This window comes from Musca autumnalis, unplaced genomic scaffold (assembly GCF_047663935.1).
Source record: "Musca autumnalis isolate F117 unplaced genomic scaffold, ASM4766393v1 scaffold_2, whole genome shotgun sequence".
NCBI classification, from domain to species: domain Eukaryota; kingdom Metazoa; phylum Arthropoda; class Insecta; order Diptera; family Muscidae; genus Musca; species Musca autumnalis.
The window spans coordinates 250,908,096-250,932,889 of NW_027411755.1; the positions used below are offsets into that span (position 1 = coordinate 250,908,096).

The window sequence follows — 24,794 nt, forward strand, 5'->3', positions numbered from 1 at the left end:
ATATCGATAGCTATAGCTTCATCAGGTATATAAGATGTACATTATAAAAAGGTGGAAGGACGACACAGTTGGCCCTTAGGTTGCCACTGAACATTCATGTGAATGAAGGGCACATGTGCAATATTAAATATAAGTTATCACCTGGAATGAATTTACAATGGCACATAATAATTTAAGAAGCAATTCACCTTTAGAATTCAGACAAACACTTCCAGTTATACTATTCCAGCAGATGAAATAAATGCATGCCTCACGTCATCAGCTTTTTGGCGGTATGTAAAAATTGCATATCGACACAAACAAATCTGAAGATTTTTTATTTATAATCACTTGCAGATCCTAAGCGATGCAATAAAAATACAATCGCTGGCATAAGGTAACATAAAACTGCTTCAAGGACCAGCAACGCGGACCGGGTCGGCTAGTTAGTAATAATTATTACTAATGTTGCAGATTTTTACAGTTGTATAAAGGAAAAGTTGCTGGAAAAATATGTTTCAGCAACATTTAGTAAGTAAAAAGACACACATATTCTTTCCTTCTAATGTCTCAGCAACATTTTCTCTGGCAACATTTTCCAACGCCACACGACTCTGTTGTGTTTGCCGGCTTTTCTAACAATGTAAACAATTTCATTTGGGGGTAACATACGAATACACGAAAAATGTTCGTGTAGGTTAAGAGAAAAAGAAAAATACGAGTAAACAGCAACAATCAGGAGAAAATATTTCCCCCCAATTGTGGGATTGATGATGAGCGACGTATATGTGCTTCTGTGTTGTATACAAATTGTGGCTACTAGGAATCCACAGTCCCAACAGAAATCTTTAGTAACAAATGAAACGTTGAATGAAACGGAATTCAATTCAGATAACAGTAAAAGCACACGAACGGTCAAATGATTTACTTGCATTTGAAGGGTACTAATTTTAAATAATAACAGAAAAATAAATTAAGGGTTTTTAAATGTAATAAATTAAAATTAAAAAAGATTAAATATTATAAAATATTAAAAGTTTCGAAAGAAATTAGTAAATTTGGAAATAAAATTATATTGTTTTAAAATGCATGAATGTGAAGCCCATTACAAGAAAATATGTTCCATATGTCCAAACCATTCTCCAAACCAACCCAAAGAAGTGTTGATTGAATAAATGTAGTGTTAAATTTTGTTAAAAAAATAGTTAAAGGCTGTCGAAGAACAAAAATACCTGGATATAATCAAAGGATTTCTTCACAAACGCCATTCAAGGAGCTCGATGGATAAAAGTTAAATTATTTTAATAGCAGATTATATGCCGGTAATATAGTTGAACAATTGGTATCGAGGGTTCTTTTAGACCATTCCTAATTATACCCTCAGCATTTATGCTAACGCTTTATGTTTTGTTGCAACATCTTGTATTCACTGCCCCCCCCACCACGGTGCCAGTTTCATCAGTGGCAAGTACACACTTCCTGAGAAAATAGCCTGAAAGTTGCCAAAAAAAAACCCTATGACAGTGTGAGGTGTTTGGAGTGCAAGACAACTCTCAAACGGATCTATCGATTTGGTCCAAAATTTGGTCTTAGTAATATTTTGTGGAAACATAGTTTAAGTTCGAAGACAAGTCATATCGGTCCACTCTACAGGTACCTCCCCCACAAAAGTTCAGAAATATTCGGAAATATTGTTCGTACGGTAACTCTTGAAGGGAGTGGCCGAATTGGTCCATACTTTACACATCCTAATATATCTATAAAGATCGTGTTCAAATATGGACTATATTTGTCTACTCCATCCGGTACCTCCCACACAAAATTTCGGATAAGTTCAATTTAAGACCTGGGCCCTATTCCTCGAAACAACTTATCGCTTTTCATTTTGCATTTATCAAAATGTAGTTATTTTGAAAAGTGATAACCTTTTTTTGTTCCACAAAATTACTTTTCAATTTCCCTTGCACTTAGCAAATTTGTCTATCACTGTTCTTTTAGCACAGTTGTTGTGCTCTCTTGCTCAATTTTTCCGCCATATTGGTAAGTCTCTCAGTTCTCTTGCAAAGTGTGAATGATATTTGTTCCACAGAACGTTTTATCATCTTTGCATTATTTTTTACTTGGCAATAATAAATAAGACATGTAAAATTGAGACGAGCGAAAAAATTAAATGAAACTGATATTATTAAAAGTAAATAAAATAAAATTAAATAAATTAAATTAAACTGAAATAAAATGAAACAAAATAAAATGAAATAAAATAATATAAAATAAAATTACGCGAAATAAAGTAAAATAAAATGAAATAAAGTAAAATAAAATAAAATAAATTTAAATAAAATTAAATAAAATAAAATAATATGAAATAAAAATAAAATAATTTTAATAAAGATTAAATAATAATTAAACGAAATAAATTAAAATAAGATCAAAATAAATCAAATGAAGTAAAATAAAATAAAAAAACAAAATGAAATAAAATAAAAAAATAAAACAATATAAAATGAAGTGAAATAAAATAAAATTAAGTGAAATAAAGTAAAGTAAATTGAAATAAAATAAAGTTAAAAAATAAATAAAATAAAGTAAAATAAAATTAAGTGAAATAAAATAATCTAAAATAAAATTAAGGAAATACAAATAAAATACAATAAAATTAAGCGAAATCAAACAAGTAAAAAGCGTTATGTTCGGCATAGAGTAATTAGTTTTCTTTCTCCACAAAATGGAGAAGTTACTTGTCAAATTATAACTAATTCGTTCTAGAAATGTATCTAAAAACCTTAAAATAGCTGAAATCGAACGGTACTGCTATATGGAGGCTATAAAAAAACGTAGACCTATATCCATAATTTTTTGTGGAGACGTTTCTTGGTGATTGACTGAATTATACCTAATTCGGCCTGGAAATGTAGCTAATAACCACAAATCAGCTGAAATAGGGCGGAATATGGGGGCTATAATAAAAGATGGGCCTAAGTCGGTAAGTTTTGGACGCATATTAAAACTAATTCGTTCTGAAAACGTAGCTAAAAGCCTCGATTTGTGAGGTTGTTCGCAGTGTGGAAGTTCGGAATGGGGTTGTTCGTAGGGTGGAATTTCGGATAGTGAGAGTTCGAAGTAGGATGGTTGATTCAGAGGGTAGAAGTTCGGAAAAATCTTTACAATTTCTTGTCATAACCGTGTTTTTAGTATTTCCGAACAAAATCTCGCTTTAACAATGTACATTGGCAAAGAGAACGTTTACCTCGCAAATTTAAGGCAAACTTATCAAAATTTGATCTGCAAAATCAAAATGCAGAGTTTTTTGTGGAACGAAAGAGCAAATTTTTTTGCAAAATCTTAGCAAAATACGCTTTGCCGTTACAACTTTTCACTTAGCAGAAATAACGTTTGTGGAACAGAAATCAAAAAAGAGCTACATTTTTTTGAAAAGTAAGCAAACTCACTTTATAATTAGCAACTTATCACTTATCAAAAAATAATGGTTCTGTGGAACACTTAACTTTGAGCATTGTCAAAAATATTGATAAGTGCAAAATGAAAAGTTGATAAGTTGTTTCGTGGAATAGGGCCCTGCTATCGAATCACTTTGATTTTTGTTGAAGCATTCGCTGTCTCAATTACGATTGTAAACGTTTTTCAGCGGTAAGTCCATTCCAACAGCGCGAAGGGTGTAAAAACCCCTATGGCACCATATGTAGTGGCTGGAGATCCACTTCCATAATGGTCAATGTCGATCATTCCTTTAAGTATCTCCTCCGCAAAACTTTTGATCTTTAATCATAATAAACATTTTTGTCGGTTCATACGCCCAACGTTTTTAAAACCCCCTAAAAACATACGTTTTTTGGGAAAAAATTGTTTCAATATACACATGCTGAGGTATTTCTCTGTCAGCAAAGCCGACTGATACTTTTTTACTTGTTCTTATTTTCGTTTCTTTTGCTAGGTAAACATTGGTCCTGCTAGCTGGATTATATGTACGTCTCTAGCCTTTACAAGGAAAAACTCAAGAAGCAACGACTACGTCGCAGCAACAACAACAAAGGATCTATGATCACCCACATCCAACAAATTGATATTATAACAATCACAACAAAGGTATGTACACTGGGGTTATGACTTTTTTACAACCTCTTATTCCAGTATCATAATTTGATGAGTTTTTACCTAAGATTAGATAACATTTTAATTCTAAGGAGATTGGATAAAAAAAGCTTATTTAAAAAATTGTCTATATGAGCTTTTGTGACAAATATCTCCATTCCTCTTTATTTGTTGCTGTATTTTCCCAAACTTCGATATGGAGTTTTCTGATATCGTATTTCACGTGTGCCGACATGCGGTCCGTATTTATACGCCTTTTTGGCGAGTTCAGCATCTCTCATTCTTATGACATGTCCTAGCCAACGCAGTCGTTGATATTCCCCACCAACGTAGTTAGCCACGAAGATTTTTTCAAAAAAAAAATTTCTCAAGCACACCAAGCGCTGCCGTATCTGTTTCCACAAGTACCCATGCTTCGGAACCACATATTAGCACGGGGAGTATCAGTGTTTTGTAAAGTGTTACTTTACCGCAGGATAAGTATCTGGTCAATGGTGGACTTGCTAGGTCTAAAGCCGCATTGGTATGGCCCAATTATTTCGTTCACCATAGTCTTTAGTCTTGTAGACAATAGGGAGAAGAGTTACGCCCCCGTAGTTATTGCATACAGTCTTATCTCCTTTCTTGTGGACGGGACACAGGATGCTCAGGTTCCAATCAGCGGGTACGCGTTCTTTCTGTCAAATGGTGCTAACTAGCTGATGTATACACCCTATTATTAAATGGTGCTAACCAGCTGATGTATACACCCTATTAGCGGGTCGCCTCCCGTTTTGAACAGCTCGGTTGGTAGGCCATTGGCTTATGTTGCCTTATTATTTTTCAATTGGTTTTTTTGCTGCTTTACCTCATCTTGGCCGGGCTGTATACATTCAATACTTCTGGGATTGGATCTGTGGTACCTTCGTCGTCTTCGCTAGTATTGGATATCAACAGTTTGGACAAATGCTCTTTCCACATACAGAACACACTATCTCTATAAGTTACCAAATTACTTTGCAAGTCTCAACAGGAGGATGTGCCTATACCAAAGACATCACACTATGTTTTACTCTTTGGTAGTATTTTCGGACTTTATTCTGGTCCCTGTACCTTAATTTTTTCACAATCCCGTATAAACTCAGCCTTTAGGCTAAATATGCCTCATCGAAATAATGGTTTAGAACCCAAGAAATTCGATTCAGACGATTTGGAGTCGATTTAGACGTGTCCGTCCGTCTGTCTGTCCGTCTGTCTGGGTGATGACATGATAACTTTCGAACGGATCAACCGATTTGGTCCAAAATTTGGCCTTCGTTATATATTGTCCAAACTTAGATTATGTTTGAAGACGAGCCATATCGGTCCACTCCTGTCCTGGGGATGTACCTCCCCACAAAAGAAATTGTACGCACTAAGCACTCGAACTGATTAACCGATTTGTAATATTTTGTCCAAACTTAGTTTAATTCGAAGATGGGCAATATTGGTCCACAACTTCCGGTACCTCTCTTTTGGGGAAAATGATTTTAGTTTTGTAGCCAGTATTCGATCAGTCCTTAGGTGAAAACTTAAATTCACATAAAAGCCGACTGATAATTTCATACTTGTTTCTTTTTTTTTGCAGAAAAGGCGTTTCTCCTCTTCAAATGTCCAAAAAGTCACAAAATTCTGAAAATCCCCTAAATAATTTATTTTTGGGGAAAATGATTTTGGTTTTGTAGCCAGTATTCGATCTACCCGTAGATGAAAATTTGATTTCACATGAAAGCCAACTAATACTTTCTTATTTTTTTGCAGAAAAGGCGTTTCTCCTCTTCAAATGTTCAAAAAGGGCCACAAAATTCTGAAAATCCCCTAAATAATTAATTTTTGGGGAAAATGATTTTGGCTTTTTATCCAGTATTCGATCTGTCCGTAGATGACAATTTCAATTCACATAAAAGTCGACTGATACTTTCATACTTGTTTTTTTTTTTATATACCCTACACCACTATGTGGGGAGGGTATTATAAGTTGGTTTTGGCCAAATAGTTTGTAACGCATCGAAATAATGGTCGTAGACCCATACAGAAATATAGTCCGTCCATCTAAACCTTGTAATCACGCTACAGGTCGCAATTTTGATCGGATCGTCACGAAATTTTGGATGTTGGTGGGGGACCCGGAGGGGAAGAACCCTATTGATTTTGGTGATGGTCGGATAATATTTAGGGGTCGGAATGGGCAAAAAACTTATGTGGATAAAAATTCAACGTTTTTTTCCAAAGCGAATATCTCAGCTTCTATACGGGGTATACCAAAAGCAAAACCTGACAATAAAAGTAGAAAATATCGCCTTTCTAGTGATGTAAAGTAGGTTCTCGTAGGTGATCAAACAACGAAGATATCACAATAGTCACAAATAAAACCCAAATTTTCATTTTTGCAATTTTAATTATAATGACGAATATCACAGCTTTGGTTGGGGACTATCCAAAATCAAAGCCTGGCTGTGAAAGTAGAAGATCCCATCTTTACAATGGTGTAAACTAGGTCGGCGTAGGTGACCAAATAACGGTGATATCGCAATAGTAGGTAATACATCCCATTTTTCCACTTTTTTGGAAATCACGCTACAGGTCGCAATTTTGATCGGATCATCACGAAATTTTAGGGGCTAATGGGGATCCTACAGAGAAAGAAGCCTATTGATTTTGGTGATGGTCGGATAATATTCAGAGGTCGGGATGGGCAAAAAACTTATTTGGAGAAACAGTCAACGTTTTATTTCAAAGTTAATATCTCCCTTCTGTAGGAGGTATATCGAAAGCAAAACCTGGCAAGGAAAGTAAAAAATATCACCTTTACAACGGTGTGAAGTATGTTGTCATAGGTGGTCAAACAACAGAGATATCGCAATAGTCGGTAATGCATCCCTTTTTCCATTTTTGTGCAATCACACTACGAAATTTTGATCGGATCCTCACGAAATTTTGGGGGTTGATGGGGGTCTAACACAGAAAGAAGCCTATTGATGGTTGGCATACATCCCACTTTTCCATTTTTTATTTGGGTTGTAATGTCGATGCACTTAAATGCGTTTCAAAAAAATTGACCTGTGTTAATGAAAACATTCAGAGCAAAGGCGCTAAGCTATCCCAATTTTAATATTTTTAATTTTATTAGTCAAAAGCTTATGAACAGGGGTAGTGGTGTAGGGTATCACATAGTCGACCCCGACCCGACTATAGCCTTGGCTCACTTGTTTTTTTTTTGTATAAAAGGCGGTTGTCCTCTTTCCTTTCCTTGTAAAGTAGCCCTATATGCCGCATTTTTCTCTTGGATACCAGCACGACACTCTTAGTAATACAATGGGTTCCATGGTAGAGGTCTCTGGTATCGAGTTGTGGATTTTGCGGGTGCTTGCATGTATGCGGATATATGTATATAACTGATATAACCAAAGTGGAATAACCTTTTGTTATACCCTCAGCCTTTAGGCTAAGGAGGGTATATACACTTTGATACGATGAAAATGTGCCTCATCGAAATAATGGTTTTAGACCCCAAGTATGTTTGGACGAAATGTGTTTCAGACAATTTGGAGTCGATCTAGCCATGTCCGTCCGTCTGTCTGTCCGTCTGTCTGTCTGTCCTGCTGGCTGGAGCGCACGATAACTCTCGAACGGATGAACCGATTCGGTTCAAATTTTGGCTTTCGTAATATTTTGCCCAAACTTAGTTTAAGTTCGAAGATGAGCTACATCGGTCCACTCCTTCCGATACCTCCCCCACAAAAGTTCGAAAATGTTCGGAAAGTTTGTGCGCACGATAACTCTTGAAGGGAGTGACCGATTTGGTCCATACTTTGTATAGCGTAAACTTTTTACTAGAGTAATATGAGGTTCCAATATGGTCTCAATAGTTCCACTCCTTCGGGTACCTCCCACACAAAATTTCGGAAAAGTTCAGTTTAGGGCCATCTCTAGAATCGCTTTGATTTTTATTTTAGCAACTTGTATTCACTGCCCTACATACGACGGTACAAGTTTCATCAGGGGCAAGTCCATACTTCCTGAGAAAATAGCATGAAAGTTGCAGAAAAACCCCTATGACACCGTGTGAGGTGGTAGGAGCGCAAGATAACTCTCGAACGGATCTGCCGATTCGGTCCAAAATATGGAATTAGTAATATTTTGTCCAAACATAGTTTAAGTTTGAAGATAAGCCATATCGGTCCACTCCTTCGGGTACCTTCCCCACAAAAGTTCAAAAATGTTCGGAAAAATTGTTCGTACGGTAACGCTTGAAGGGAGTGGCCGAATTGGTCTATACTTTACACATCCTAATATATCTACCAGATATAGATCAGGTTCAAATATGGACTATATATGTCCACTCCATCCGGTACCTCCCACACAAAATTTTCGGATAAGTTCACTTTAAGACCTGATATCGAATCACTTTGAGTGTAAAAACCCCCTATGACACCATATGTTGTGGCTGGAGTTCCACTTCCATAACGGTCAATGTCGATCCATTCCTTTTAGTATCTCCTCCGCAAAACTTTTGATCTTTAATCCTAATCAACATTTTTGTCGGTTCAAACGCCCAATTTTTTTAAAACCCCCTAAATACATACGTATTTTGGGAAAAAAATTGTTTCAATATACACATGCTGAGGGTATACCTCTGTCGGCAAAGCCGACTGATACTTTTTTACTTGTTTTTCACTAAATTAATCATCATATCATTTTATATATAAATATACTTATATTCCAGGCTTTCGCATCACCGAGTACAAATATTCGCAATTTGATCTAACATTCGGGTCAATATCTAGGGGAGTATGGACATTCCGAGAATAAAATTATTGGGTTGTAATAAAGGTGAAGAAAAATAAAGTAAACTGAGCACTAGCCTAAAAATGTTTAGGTTTTTGTGGATGGTCTCAGATGAAGTGATTTCAAATGTTCGACTGAAATATCCCATAGCGGCAAAGGAAATAAAATCATATTTCCTTTTTATACCCTCCACCATACTATGGAGGGTATAAATAAATTTGTCATTCGGTTTGTAACACATCGAAATATTCGTCGGAGACCCTATAAAGTATATATCTTCTTGATCAGGGTAAAATTCAAAGTCGATACAACCATATTCGCCTGACCGTCCGTCTGTTGAAATCAAGATACAGCTCGCAATTTGAAAGATAGAGCTTTGTAATTTGGTATAGAAGTTTTTATTACTCCAGAGATGTTTGGTATTGCAAATGGGCTATATCGGTCCACGTTTTGATATAGTCACCATAGGACGGTACCACACGAATTTCGGTATTTTGAAGGTTTTCGCTTTGTTATCACACCGAAATGGCTGAAATTTGGTATTTAGTCTTCGTTGGGGTTATAAAACTTTCCCCTAGAAATTTGGCGCCTTCCCAGCAAAATTTGAAGGAAGTGTTTCCATGCGATGACGTGATGTCATGGCATCTTTTGCATTGGTTCAAACGAAGTCGTGAAAGATCCGATCTTTTCATTAGCATTTGAACCAATGCAAAGGAAGTCGAGAAAGATCCGATCTTTTCATCAGCATTTGAACCCATGCAAAGGAAGTCGTAAAGAATCCGATCCTTTCATCAACATTTGAACCCATTCCATCGATCCAATAGAGATGAATTTTGTGGTTTTATTTATACACATTTTTCTAAATATATAAGACAATTATTTACAATAGGCTTGATGTTGTCGGAGATTGTGATTTCGAGACAACCAACGTTGTTAAAAGTCTCGATGTAATGATAGTGTCATTGCAAAGGGTTGGTGAAAATGACATGCCAAAACATTGGTGGAAATGACATGCCAAAACATTGGTGAAAATGACATGTCAAAGCATTGGTGTAAATTAAATGCTTTGGATCCAAAAATTAATAGCATCTTTTGGGGTCCATGCTCATATAAAATCCATCGATGAAGATGCTAAAAAGATGACATGCCAGATCACTTTCACCCATGATTGAATGTAATTTTTGGCATCAAACATTTTGCTGGGTTCATATTGCCCCCATAGAATGGTAACTCCCAATTTTCGGTATTTTGAAGGTTGTTGCTTTAATATTCCACCGAAATGGATGAAATTTGGTATTTAGTCTTCGTTGGTTGTATATAATTTTCCCCCAGAAATTTGTCCGTACAGGTCTGCGACTTTATATAGCCCCCATAGAATGGTACCTCCCGATTTTCGTAATTCTGAACGTCAATATCACACCGAAATGACTGAAATTTGTTGTTTAGTCTTCCATGGGGTTATAAAATATTCCAGAAGGGAATTATCAGAATAGGTCGACGTCTTCCTATATCCCCCATAGAAGCGTATCTCTTATTTTTAGGTTTTAGCCACATTATCTTACCGAAATATCGAAAATATGATATTTAGTCTTCCTTGAGTATAAAAAATTTCCGCCAGAAATTTGTCGGTAGAGATCGACGTTTTGATATTGTAGAACGGTACCTGCCGAGTTTTGGTATTTTGAAGGTTAGCCACATTATTTTACAGAAATTGCAGAAATTTGGTATTCAGTCTTCTTTATAAATGAAAGGAAACTAACAGTTCGATTTTACATAAATACAACTCGTGGTGGAGGGCTAACGGCCGAAATTTACGCCTTCATACTTGTTCTTTTTAACAACAATTTATTTATGTCTAATGTGTTTCCCCAAAATACCTGGCACAGAGAAGGCACAAAATAACAAATTTTCCTGTTCATTATATGAAGGTTCTTTAGAGCCTGCTTATACAAACAAATCGTATTTTAGCGTAACCACAAATTAGTGTCTATGAATAATGACGACGATGATGGTGAGGTTCTATACAAATTCTAATATTCAATGGATACTAATTGGTACTATTCATGCATTCTAAAAAGGGTATCAAAAATTATATTAACACACAACGAAATAGTAAATAAACTTCTTAATTGAATATGTACACGAATATGGGTGTAACATTCAAATATATGCAATGCAATTGATATAACCATCAATATGATGATTTTCAGCACACATACACAAAACTATTGCAGCCTGCTGGTTTTAGTTGTTAATTGAGCAACATAATAGTGCTGAATGAATTGAATGGTGGTTATTTTGAGGTTCATTTAAATGTCATAATTTCCAATGTCAATACATATTCTCCCCCATTTATCCCTCTCAATTATGGGAGATTACTCCAAATAACCGCAGATAAATGTCTTGTCTCAAGTGCAGACTGTTGCTTCTGCACCCAAGGATCTAATACATGTTTACGATATCCATGCTTGCATATCCTTAGTGCTAGTTGTTAAATGAAAACGAATACCACAAGGACTTTAACAAGAACCTTATGCCGGTCACATATAAACAGCTATCACTCCCACACCCACTCACGCAAGCATATTTCAGCGTGAGTGGGTGTGGGGGTGGTTGTGGTGCATATGTGACCGACATAAGGCTCTTGTTAAATTCCTGTGTGTAGTATATAGGTCCTACATTTTAAATACGACAAACACGTGTAACAACGCCAATACAATGGGCCACAAACAAACAACAGCAACAACGACATAGTTTTTTTGTTGCATGGTTAATGCTAGTGACAGACTGCAAAAAATGCGCAGAAAAAGAGAGTAATATAAAAGTATTTTTATACCCTCCACCATAGTATGGAGTGTATATTAAGTTTGTCATTCTGTTTGTAACACATCGAACTAATCATTTGCGACACTATAAAGTATATATATTCTTGATCAGGATAAAATTCTAAGACGATCTAGCCATGTCCGTCTGTCCGTCTGTACGTCCGTCTGTTGTAATCACTCTAGCGTCCGCAATAATTGAGATAGAGAGCTGAAATTTTGCACCCGAGGGTATTTTTTCCATAGGCAGGTCAAGTTCGAAGATGGGCTATATCGGTCCACTTTTTGGTATAGCCCCCATATAACGGTACCTCCGGATTTGAGGTATTTTGACGTTCTTCGCCACATTTGCAGACCGAATTAGCTATAATTTGGCACTTAGGGTTCCTAGTGATCAATAAACTTATATCCCAAAGGATATGGGGATAGGTCCATGTTTTGGTATAGTCCCCATATAACGGTACCTCCCGATTTTCGGTATTTTGAGAATTTTAGCCACAATTTTTAACCGAACTATGTGAAATTTGACATTTGAGGTTCTCAGTGGTCATGAAACATCTCCACGAAACATCGTCAACATAGGTCCATGTTTTGGTATAGCCCCCATATAACGGTACCTCCCGATTTTCGGTATTTTGAGAATTTTAGCTACAATTTTTAACCGAACTAGCTGTAATTTGCCATTTGAGGTTCTCAGTGGTCATGAAATATCTCCACCAAGCATCGTCAACATAGGTCCATGTTTTGGTATAGCCCCCATATAACGGTACCTCCCGATTTTCGGTATTTTGAGAATTTTAGCCGCAATTTGTAACCGAACTATCTGCAATTTGACATTTGAGGTTCTCAGTGGTCACGAAACATATCCATCAAATATCGTCAACATAGGTCCATGTTTTGGTATAGTCCCCATATAACGGTACCTCCCGATTTTCGGTATTTTGAGAATTTTAGCCACAATTTTTAACCGAACTATCTGAAATTTGACATTTGAGGTTCTCAGTAGTCATGAAACATCTCTACGAAACATCGTCAACATAGGTCCATGTTTTGGTATAGCCCCCATATAACGGTACCTCCCGATTTTCGTTATTTTGAGAATTTTAGCTACAATTTTTAACCAAACTAGCTGTAATTTGCCATTTGAGGTTCTCAGTGGTCATGAAATATCTCCACCGAGCATCGTCAACATAGGTCCATGTTTTGGTATAGCCCCCATACAACGGTACCTCCCAATTTTCGGTATTTTGAGATTTTTAGCTACAGTTTTTAACCGAAATAGCTGTAATTTGACATTTGAAGTTCTCAGTGGTCATAAAAAATATAACGGTATCTCCCGATTTTCGGTATTTTGAGTATTTTAGCTTCAATTTTTAACCGAACTAGCTGTAATGATCGGTATTTTGAGAATTTTAGCTACAATTTTGTCTATTCAAAAATAATCGTCAATATAGGTCCATGTTTTGGTATATCCCCCCATATAACTGTACCTCCCCATTTCGGGAATTTTCAGTGGTCACGAAATTTCTTCACTAAAATTCGTCAACATGGGTCCATTTTTGAGGGTCTACATTGTATAGCTATAAAACTTTTCCGCCAAAAAATTTAAAGATAGGTTGACTCTTTGATATATCCCCGTAGGTGGTACCTTTCACCTAGCTGAACACATTTTTAGATTAGATTAGATAGCACTGTGCAACAAAATGGAGGTGAAAGTCTGGGGCACGGAAAATTCCTCTTGGGGAAGAAAGGCCTTGGTGAGTATATTATGAACCCTGAAGGACAGATCCGCCGTGAGTCGAACTTCCGTGTTATGGCGTGATGAAATTTTTGTTAGAGACTCTGTGGGCCATCAGGAATTAGCGTTATATCTTTGTTCACTGTTGCTTAAGTGCTCTACAAAAACAACAAACAACGATATAATGGTAATTCATGATGGCTTACAGGGTCTCTTGAAAAAACTTCATCACGCCATAACGCGGAAGTTCGAATCACGGCGCATCTGTCCTTCGGGGTTTTAAATATACACACACCAAGGGCTTTCATCTCCAAAAGGAATTATCTCTGCCCCAACATTTGTGTTCACAGTGTAATTTAAGCAATAGTGGGAGGCAGTAAGAGTCTAACCATTGTCGAAAAGTTGTTCCACCTAAAATTGTAAAAGGACCCTAATTATTCCATTTAATTAAGACTATTTTATGGTGGAGGGTATAAAAAGTTCGGCCCGGCCGAACTTAACGACTTTTTACTTGTTTTGAACTAAAAGCGGCAGAATGTTAACAGCACAACAACAAAAAAAGGGTGTGTTAGTTAGTGCTTTCTAAATGGGTAATGTTGTGAGGCTTTCCTGTATACTTTCAGTTTAAACGCCAACAACATATGGATATTACAGGAATATACTACACTGCGCTGGCATATCGCTTTAATTGACTTCATAGTTGTTGCTGTTCGTGTTGTTTTTGTATTTTATGGAGTACTTGTCGTTTTGGTTTTTTCACTTTCTGCCGTAGTTATTGTTTGTTTGTTTTCATGTTGGAATGGTGGCGATGATGATGATTCTGTTAAAGAACAATATGAAGTGGGTGTTAAAAAGTGGGTGTTGAACAATTTTTTAACCGGCACATATTACTCCAACTGTTATATATTACTCCCACTGTCTGTTTTCTGGCACCATAAAAATCTTTAACAACCACCAACCCTTTTCTTATTTAAACTTTCAACTATAAACAAAAAAAAATCCCAGTTACATCTTTTGCTACTCAAACCAACCCAACCACCCACTTCACTCATCCATATTCATAGGTAGATGGGCATTGTTTGCAGCATTTGGAGAAGAGCAGAAAATCGTTAGTGACGCAACAATGACAAAATCAATTATTTTTAACAACATTGTTGTCGTTGTCATTTTTGTTTTCTTCTTGTTGGTAGATTGGGGAATCTGTAGTATTTTGTCGTATTCTTTTGGGTCTCAGTATGAGTTGTTCCCACAATTTTTTAGAATTTAAAAAATACTCCTGGGGCTGAGGCTCAGTTTCTCAGCAAAGTTTGGGGTGATTGATTTTATTGCGTTTTTTCTGCTTGAATACTTCTTAGGCAATTCAAATGAATTTATCTGTGTTTTCAAAAGTGTTGCATATTTTTAGGCCATCGGCTATCACATTTAAATATTGTTGAAAAACAAACTTTATATTAAAGTTATATTAAATATATGTGAGTAATATAATAACCATAAGTTCATAAATATTTTTCGGGAATATCGCCGAAGGACCAAGTTAGGACTTCTCACCTACCTAAGAGTACAGCCCGATTCCCGATTTTATGTTTAGCTCAATGACATGGAGCCTTCTGTTTGTTGTCTAGTCCGAACAACATAGTACGACTCACGTTATGAAGAATGAAATACTCAGAGGAAATAACTCCATCATTTCGTTGAGGCGTTTAACCACCCACACTGCACAGTGGATCCACTTGTATGGAGATAGTGGCTAAAAATATTTGGAGTGTAAAAATCAAGCCAATGCGCCGGTTACAGCTTTGTGCTGCTGCGAAGAGTGTTTTAGGAAACCACGAGCGTTACATCCCCCCTTTCTCCACTGTGGGGGGGTATACGGTAAGAGTTGTTTTATGCTGTTAATACAAAATGACATGAACAAAGGTCCCGATTATCTTATGATGCAAAAATAGGCTTGGGGAAAAAACATAAAATCCAACCAATTTAGCGTATTAAAAAATATCAAAATTTTTGTCTGAAAATTGGAAAATTTTTTAATATAGATTTATAGTGTTCTTCCTCGAAGGCACGTACCGCCAACGTAAGACAAATTTGGAAGAAGATACCTTCATCTTGCACTGATGCCAATTATGTTAATGTACGTGATCAGATAACAGAGTCATACGCTAATATATCCATAGAAACCCTATTCTAGGGCAGCTTTAGTCAGCGACCCACCATTTATAGTCTGGCACTATATGGCAGCTGATTTTAATACTGAATAATCTTAAACCCATGACCTGTGTTTACACCAACGGCTGAATTAGAATTGCGAGGGGAAAGGGAATGGACTGTAAGTATGGAACTTGGATGTGTGGACAACAAACGAGCTCTCTGAAGCCTAAACAAAATCAATGCAATAACTTTGTTTTGATTTTGCGGCTCACCAATAGATAAAAACGAAAGCAGTGCAATAGAAATAACCCAAAAAGGAATACACAAAAAATTGAATGCGAATGTTGATGAATATACCTTTATTTTCGTATATTGGAACCTTACCAAGTAGGTGTTTATGCTTCAGCGGTTAAAAAAAACAAGAAAGATTTCAATGTTAGGTTTATCTCAAAAAAATTGAATAGTTACTTTTCAGAATTAACATCAATTACTTTCGTTTAGTTAATGCCGATTTTACACTATATTTAAAGTATTTGGGAGATTTTCTTAAAAGTAGGGATTTCAGTTTGGACATATTCATTCCGGCCCCCATTGCAGTACAGCTGCAATAAAAGCTAGATTGTCTATCGCTTATAATCTAAATAAAATTCATTTATTTACTAAGGATTTGATATGATAATTCAATGTTTCTAGATACTTCAGATGGAACTTGACTTAAGAATTAATAAAATATTTAGATATACGCAAAGATATCGTATCTTTTGGATTAGAGTTTCACCTTCTTCTGTTCAAGTGGAGAATGAACCGTACAAAATGATTCCAAAAGTTGTATTTTGGGCTGAAGGTAATCCTGGTCGCACAAAAATGCCGTCTGAAACCATACGTGAAAAAACGTCTACCCCAAGGATTATGTCGACAGGTGACCGAATGTTAAATGTCTGGTCAGCCAAAACAAAGCTCTGAAACTTGGCCTTTATGTCATCGGGAAGAGATTTCTTCGGGGTTACATAACGGATTCGACCATTGACTTTAAGGGTGACATCCAACTTAACGTCGGGGTTAACCACAGAATGTAATGTTAGTGCACAAAGTGTCTCATTGTCCAACTCTATTGTTGCAAATTCCAGCTTCTCTATAAAAGTTTTAGAGATACAACTCATACGATAGGCAGTGTCCACCAAGCACCTTGCTAGTGTATCCCCTTCTTTGGTATGTATCTTTACTATTAAGGTTGGGAGGATAGTAGCTACGTTCTGTTTGAGGATCGACGTTAGAGTTGTTGTGCAAGTGGCTACATGTTCGAATGATGACCGCATTGGCGTATAACTGGATATCGCTTCCTTTGACGTGTCCGAGGTAGAACGATGGGGTATGTTGCTTTTGGAATTCGAGCGCTTGGGAGAGTTTTCTAAGCTAGTGTGCATGTGTAGTAGAGAATGGTGTTCTTTGTGACAATACCCACAACCCGTTTTGGTAAAGCACGTCTGTTGAGAGTGTGAATGGGCCAGGCAGTTAGGACAATATCCATACTTTTTAACAACCTCTCTACGCTTCACGGTATTCATTTCGCGAAATCTCCAACAACTTTTGAGTGGATGATGCTTCTTGCACACTCTACAAACAAATCTTGGGTTTTGTTTACGAGAAGAATTCTTAGGGCTCATATTTCTGGAATAAAGGAAATGGGATTAGATACATGGATTGGTATGGAAAGGTAAAGGAAATATGAAACATGTAATATAGGAAAAGAGAAACAATACTTATTCATGAGTCTGTGATAACGACGAGTTTTGTAATTGGACGTGTAATGGTGCCTTTTTGAGTAAGAACATCTGCAACCCTTACCTTCCTGTCGCTACCATAATATACTTTGGTTATTTTTCCCAGACGCCAACTGTTTGGGGGTAAATTCTCTTCCCGGATAACTACAATGGCGTCCTTCTTCAGATCGGTTTCCGGTTGTTTCCATTTATTTCGCTTTTGGAGTTCTTTTAAGTACTCGTTCTTCCATCGGGAGCAAAAATGTTGGTGGATGGATTTTAGACGTTGCCAACGATTTTGAATGGATATTTGGGCATAGTTGGCTTCAGGATCTAATGGAGTTAGTATTGGACTACCAATTAAGAAGTGTCCTGGAGTTAAGGCTGCTAAATCCGAAGGATCCTGGGAAATAGGGGATATGGGCCTGGAGTTCAAACAGGCTTCGATTTTACATAGCAATGTTTGCATCTCCTCAAAAGTATATTTAAAACATCCTGCTGTCTTCTTAAAATGCAGCTTAAAGCTTTTGACGCCGGCTTCCCATAAGCCACCCATATGTGGAGCCCCAGGGGGAATGAAATGCCATGAGATGTTCTGATAGGAATAGTTGGAGATAACTGCTCGGTGGGATGTTTCTATGTATTCTCTTGTGAGGACTCTTGAAGCTCCCACGAATGTAGTCCCGTTGTCAGAGTGCAAATGGAGTGGACATCCTCGTCGCGAAACGAATCGGCCTAATGCTGCCAGAAATGCGGAAGTGGAAAGGTCAGAGGTGGCTTCGAGGTGTATCGCTTTTGTGGAGAAACAAACGAAAACACACACGTAACCCTTGGTAATTCGGCAACATCGACCTGAATAACTCTTTATATCAAAAGGCCCGGCGAAGACCAGGCCAGTGTGAGTAAATGGACGGGAGAATTCACACCTCTCAGGAGGCAGCGGTTCCATGAGTTGGTTTTGACACCATTTTTTATAGAGAATACAGGGCTTACACTTGTGAATTGTAGTTTTTATCAAATTCTTTACCTTGGGGATCCAGTATTGTAGGCGAATCAAACGTAGAACAAGCTGATTGCCACCGTGCAGACTAAGAAGATGAATGAAGCTAACTAACAGTCTGGAATATTGACACTGATAAGGAAGAATTATTGGATGCCTTTCGTCTAAGGATAGTATGGACGACCTTTCTAGGCGACCATAAGCCCGCATTACCCCATCATTGTCCAAAAATGGATTGAGATTAAGCAAAGCGCTGGAGGACAAAATAGCTCTCTTTGAATTAAGAGAAGAATATTCATTAGGGTAAAAGGCCTTTTGCGTGGTTGAGATGAGTTTTTTACGAACAAATTGAATCTCACTAGCAGTTATAGTGTTATCAGTCCTTTGATAGTTTGATCTATATTTAGGATGGGTAGCCAAAAAGAACCGATATATGTAGGAAATGACACGCAACGCTTTGGGAAACGATGAAAAGTTTTCGAGGATATCCTCGAATTTTTCAAAATATGCAAAATGTACTTTTATGTGCTTCTGCTCCAATTCCGTATCTTGGATTCTAACCTTTTGATGGATTTCAGGCCAATGTTCAGAGGGTTCAGCGAGCCAACTCGGCCCTTTCCACCATAGATCCCTATCTAACAGATCATGGGGATAGACACCTCTGCTGGCCAAATCAGCTGGATTGTACTCGGACTCTACATGGAACCATTTGGTAGGATCTGCCACTTCGATGATCTTGGACACTCGGTTCGCCACAAACATGTTCCAGTGACATGGAGGCTTCGCTAACCAGGACAATACAATCGAAGAATCAGTCCAACAAAACAGGGAGTAATTGGACACGTTTAACTGTGGAATAAGTGCGTCAATCATTTCGGCCAAAAGTGTGGCACCACATAACTCGAACCTTGGAATTGATAGCGTTTTTATTGGCGCTACTCTTGTTTTCGAAGATACCAAATGAGTGCAGATGGAATCTGGATAAATAATCCGTATGTATATTACAGCGGCATATGCTTTTTCTGAGGCATCAGAAAAACAATGGAATTGAACCTCACCGCCTGGTACAAAGTTAATCCAACGAGGGATTCGAATCTTCTCTATACCTGGATAATGATACTTAAATGTTTTCCACAATTGTAAGGAATCAGGCTTTATTTCCGCATCCCAACTGGTCTGGTCCATCCAAATCTTTTGCATTATGATTTTAGCCATTATAATGATCGGGGCCAACCAACCAGCGGGATCAAAGAGTTTGGATATTTGTGAAAATACTTCTCGTTTTGAATAGGACTCAGCATCTGGAAGATTACACGTGGAAAAGTAAAACTCATCATCCAGAGCGTTCCACCTTATTCCAAGGGTTTTAGCAGCGCTATGTTCGTCAAAATTCAAAAAATCGGCATGCAAAAGATCTTCCCCTGGAATACCTTTTAAAATTTTCTTTGTATTGGAGGTCCATTTCCTCATGATAAAACCTGCCGATCTCAAAGCTTCAACTAACTGTTTCCTAGTCTCTATTGCTGAATGAATGTCATGGGCTCCGACTAAAGCGTCATCCACATACATAGATGTTTTGAGAACCTGACTAGCTAAAGGATACTTCTGTTGTATATCATCTGCTAATTGGAGAATTGTCCGTATAGCAAGATACGGAGCACAATTGAGGCCAAACGTTACCGTACGGAGTTCATAGTCCTTTATTGGCTCATTTGGATCCTTTCGGTATAAAATCCTTTGGAAGGGAGTATGGATAGGGTTCACAAGGATTTGGCGATACATTTTCTGTATATCGCCATTAAATACAAACTGATAGAAACGCCAGTTAAGTATTAGGATGGTTAAATCGTTTTGGAGAACTGGGCCTGTGTATAAAACATCGTTTAGACTAATGCCATTCGAAGTTGGAGACGATGCATTAAATACCACCCGAACTTTGGTGGTAGTGGAGTCTGGCTTTAAAACCGCATGATGCGGTAAATAGTAGCACTGTGAACTAGACGAACTATTGCTCTGAAATTCTCTAATGGAAAACATGTGGTTCAGTGATAGATATTCCAGGATATTTTTATCGTATTCTTCCTTGAGACTAGGGTTCCGGAGAAGGCGATTTTCACTTCGGAAGAACTGTGCCATGGAAATGGATCGAGAACGTCCTAGACACAGTGATTTAGGGAATTCTTCCTTAAATGGAAGACAAACCACGTATCTACCTCCTTTGTCTCTGTAAGTAGTGGATTTGTATAACTCCTCACAGAACTTATCTGCCGACGAGATCACACGTTTTCGTGGAACGTTCTCCACCTCCCAAAATTTGGAAATTCTTTCATCAAGAGAGATTTCATTGAACAAGGAGATGACATTGGAGAAACAAGAGGTATTCTCGGAAGGCACGGGTCCTGTGAGGATCCATCCGAACACAGTTTCATGTGCCATCAGAGATCCGCATATATTATTCGTGCACTTTGGTAACATTATTGATGGCAAAATATCGGCGCCTAAAAGAATGTCAATCTTTGAGCTTACATAGAAACTAGGGTCCGCTAAAGTTAAAGGCGGCAGCTCTCTAAGGATATCTCGGTTGATTGTTTTGGAAGGAAGACTGCACGACAAATGGGGAACAATGAGTGCAGATATGTTTATCTCAAAGTTCTCGTTTAAAGGCGAACCCAAACCAAAATTGCATTCCCTATGAACGTCGGCTGTGACTGTGTTATTCAGCCCTGAAATCGTGGCTGTTACACGTCTAAAGGGTAGCTTGAGAAAGTTAGAAAGCTTCTCGGAGATAAATGTACCTTCTGACCCCGAGTCTAAGAGAGCTCTAGCTCGATATGTGACACCTAGATGGACGACGTTGACAATTGCTGTTCCAAGCAACACCCCTTTGACATTCGATGCGAAACAATTTTGAACAATTTCTGCGGAAGGGCGAGAGGATTGTGCCTGTTGAATATCCTTGCTATTGGTGAAGGAATTATGCGATCTGGAAGTATTCTGGACAGTGTTTGGGAAATCGGACTCCCTATGGAGCAGTGTGTTGTGTCTCTTGTTGCACTTGAAACAAGAGTTCTTGCTCTTGCAATTTTTTACCGTGTGTAAGCTAGAAAAACAATTTAAGCACAAATTGTTGCTTTTGATTTCAGCTAGCAGTTGATTGTATGTCATGTCTAGGAATCGAGGACATTTCCGTATGATATGGAAATCCTTTGGACATAATCTACACTGCGTCTTACACACGTTAGTCTGGAATGTATTTATCTTCCCAGGTTTAATTTTAGAGATAGAAGTCGATTTGATCTTGGAGTTGTCGGGCCTTCGTTCATTGGATGGTGAGAAAAGTATCGAAATCCGACCATTTTGGAATACTGGTCTTATCATTTAAGGTATGCTCCCATAGAGTGAGAGTGGAGTCAGGTAAACAGTTTGAACAGAGGAAGATGAAAATCGGATTCCAACTCTCAGTATCAATTTCGTAAAGTTGCAGGTTGGATATGCATGAATTTATACTCATTTGCAACTTTTTAAGAGAACTAGAAGTTTCTGTTGGAATTTTGGGAAGATGGAACAGATTTTTCAATTGTTCATTTATCAGCACCCGCTTATTTTCAAATCGGGCACATAAATTTTTCCAAGCTGAAACAAAGCCGTCATTGGTGAGAGGGCTTTTGGAGACAATATCATGCGCTTCACCCTTTGTTTTCGGAGTAAGGTGAAAAAGTCTTTCCACTGGAGTTAATTTTGAATTTTTAATACAAAGGGCTGTGAACAAGTCACGGAAGGTCGGCCAGGATTTATAGTCACTATGGAAAGTGTTCAACTCAATCGGAGGTAAATTGAAACTATGGACCACCGACCGGCTCGGGGATGGGACTGAATGAGAAGGGGAAAGGACAGCTGTGGCTTCAGTCAACTTCGAGATACACCTACAATAGGTAGAGTAGGACCTTTTGTATTTATCTTTGACTGTCTCTGCAACACTAGCTTGTTTGCCTTCTTCATCTCCTTCTTCTTCGTCTTCCTGTTCGACTTCATTAGCTAAATCTGCCAAACATTGTTCGTAAACCTGCTTCAACCTTTGCCATATGGATTTTACTTCTTCGCGGTGGATATCTAAGAATGCTGAGGTGGTCAATGGAAGTTCATTCGCATTAAGGGATGCTTCGAATTCCACTAAACTATCTGCTAAGCGAATAAGTTTCTCCAGAGACATGTTTAAGAGTCGAAGGAATTGAAAGATTGAAGCAATCAGTCCTACCAAATTTACTAATGAAGTCCAAAAAGGCCTATTTGAGACAAGAGTCCTGTTGCTTTAGTAATATTTGAAAATACAGTGAAACCGTGATTATTCGAATTTCAAAGGACCAGGCAATTTAAAGAATTATCGATAGTTACGATTTAACGAGTTTATAATGTTAGTTTTCAATATGAAATGCACTAATTTCTGAGAAAACAATGCGAATCGATCACAATGTCAGTCGAACGTTGTAAGTTAATATTCTTCAAAGGTTGCATCTAAAAAGTTTTGGACTAGAGCAAGGAATTTCCCTCAAAACATATCGCTAAGGTTGGTGATATGATTCTTTGAGGGGAGGCGACTCCTTGATGTGGTCTACCAAAAAAGGTAGTAATGTGTGAGGTCAAAACAGGCTTTGGAAAAACGAGTTATTAAGGGAACCAGTCAGTAATCGCTATTCTACGGTAGATGCCTGAAGGTTTTGGAAAACCAACATAGAAACAAGTAGAAATAATTCAGGAAATTGACTTCGATTCTATTTTTGATTTTCAAATCTTGACCAATACTTGGCCACATGTGAACATGTATTGGCTAATCCCTTGTATGTTTAACGTAAGCCTCGAAATAACAACCTGGGACAGGAAAAGATTACCATTCGATTTATCTCAGTGACAGCAGTGTCTGCAGAGCTGTGTCAAAATTGTCGTTACTTAACTTCTCCCAATGTTTTTTAATTGAAGTCGACAGTAAAGATTTCCACAAAGAAAACGTAAAGCTGTTGTTTGTGCTTTAGGCAAATATATACAGTAATGATCTAGAATAATATGCGTTGATGACTCCCGTTTAGCCTGCAAAATGCATAAAGCCCAAGATGATGCGGTGTATAATTTCTCCAAAAACAAAAATAAAGTTTTATATTGAATTGATAAACAAAAATATCATGTGGCTTGTTTTTAATCTTGATTTTTCATTAATGTGATGAGTTAGAAACAGACCACTGTGCTCTGTATCATTGGAAGTATATGTTATTCTTATTGTATCTAGATACGAAAAGTAGGTCAAACAGTGTGCACTGGAAATGATAACAGCTGATCGCAACAGTAGAGAAGTAAAGCACCAAATAAAAGGGCATTGTCCTCACTAATGGAAAGTGCATGGAAGAATTGAAAATAAATTTAAGAGAGTAGTTCTCAGAGAAGGAATAGCTATGTAGAAATTGTGAGCAGTTACAATATTTGGAATCAGTAGCGGAATTGTGAGAAATATCAATAGGGAGAGCCCGTCATGTGCGGAATCGAGAGAATATTGTAAGCCAGAGAACTTGAGATAGGAATGAGTGATATTGTGAATGAGCGGACATGCGCACTCCACTCGCCGAAATGGATGAATTTAACAAAGAATAACAAACAGAGATAAAATGAGTGATTGCTGATTGAGTGCAAAATTATTACGGACAGAATGGAGAAAGCGATATCAAAACGGGTGCTACTAATGTTAAATATCAGCGATAATGTTAACGACCACGTGATTTTAAGTTGTGAGCTCGATTTATATTACACAGGTTTAGTATTGTAACACGTTATAACCAACGTTTACATTATGCACCAAACTTTCTAATACGATTTCTGTCCAATCATAATTAGAGTCAATAATAAGTATGTAACTTTAAGCGCTGCATGTGAGCATGTAACCGAAGATTTATGAACTTTTAGCGTAAATATGTGACGCTTGTAAAATAAGTTAGTATAGCTCTTGAAAACCACTGAGCTTAAAAACAGATTTGTGTTTCACTTACAGTTTGCTCCTCTTCTGTGGCGTTCTTTGGTTACTACCCAATGCTGTTGATGGATTAAAATGGGATTTTTCACTAAAGCACAAGTACACAAATATCACGTACAAATCTTGTTATTTTAATATTAAAAAATGTTTCGGTTTCAAATTAGTTTTTAACTAGACCAATAAATATATTTTACGTATTTATGAAACATGTAAAAAACTTTTTGCATCAGACGTAATGTCACCATGAATTTAGTTACAACACTTCTGCCAGAACACTAAAATCACATGCAAAGCAGAATGTTGAATATACCAACAAGGTTGAGCGGAAATCTTCTGAGAGTCGTTTGTCAATCCGGTTCGTTGTGGACCAATGTTTACACCAACGGCTGAATTAGAATTGCGAGGGGAAAGGGAATGG

The 24,794-nt window shown here is 37.4% G+C and overlaps 1 protein-coding gene and 1 pseudogene across 1 annotated transcript; one reads left to right on the forward strand and one right to left on the reverse strand.

The window, feature by feature from the left end:
* The first annotated feature begins 849 nt into the window (after positions 1-849).
* The window catches only part of LOC141392565 (kinesin-like protein GA13060), a 79,464-nt pseudogene continuing 55,519 nt past the window's right edge, over positions 850-24,794 (forward strand).
* LOC141392564 (uncharacterized) lies at positions 17,257-22,573 on the reverse strand. The gene is made up of 4 exons (XM_073965498.1): positions 22,291-22,573; positions 18,391-20,861; positions 17,449-17,766; positions 17,257-17,271 (listed from the first exon to the last, which is right to left on the reverse strand). Exons 1-4 carry the CDS (start codon positions 22,571-22,573, stop codon positions 17,257-17,259), a joined length of 3,087 nt encoding a protein of 1,028 aa, XP_073821599.1.

Excerpts from the sequence above, each read along its gene's own strand:
- LOC141392564 (XM_073965498.1), bottom strand. The coding sequence starts at position 22,573 with ATGTCTCTGGAGAAACTTATTCGCTTAGCAGATAGTTTAGTGGAATTC. Across the intron at positions 20,862-22,290 it reads AAGGTCCTACTCTACCTATT|GCGCCGATATTTTGCCATCA; the intron begins GTAGGTGTATCT and ends ACATTCTTTTAG. Across the intron at positions 17,767-18,390 it reads TACAATACTGGATCCCCAAG|GATCCTTCGGATTTAGCAGC; the intron begins GTAAAGAATTTG and ends CCTATTTCCCAG.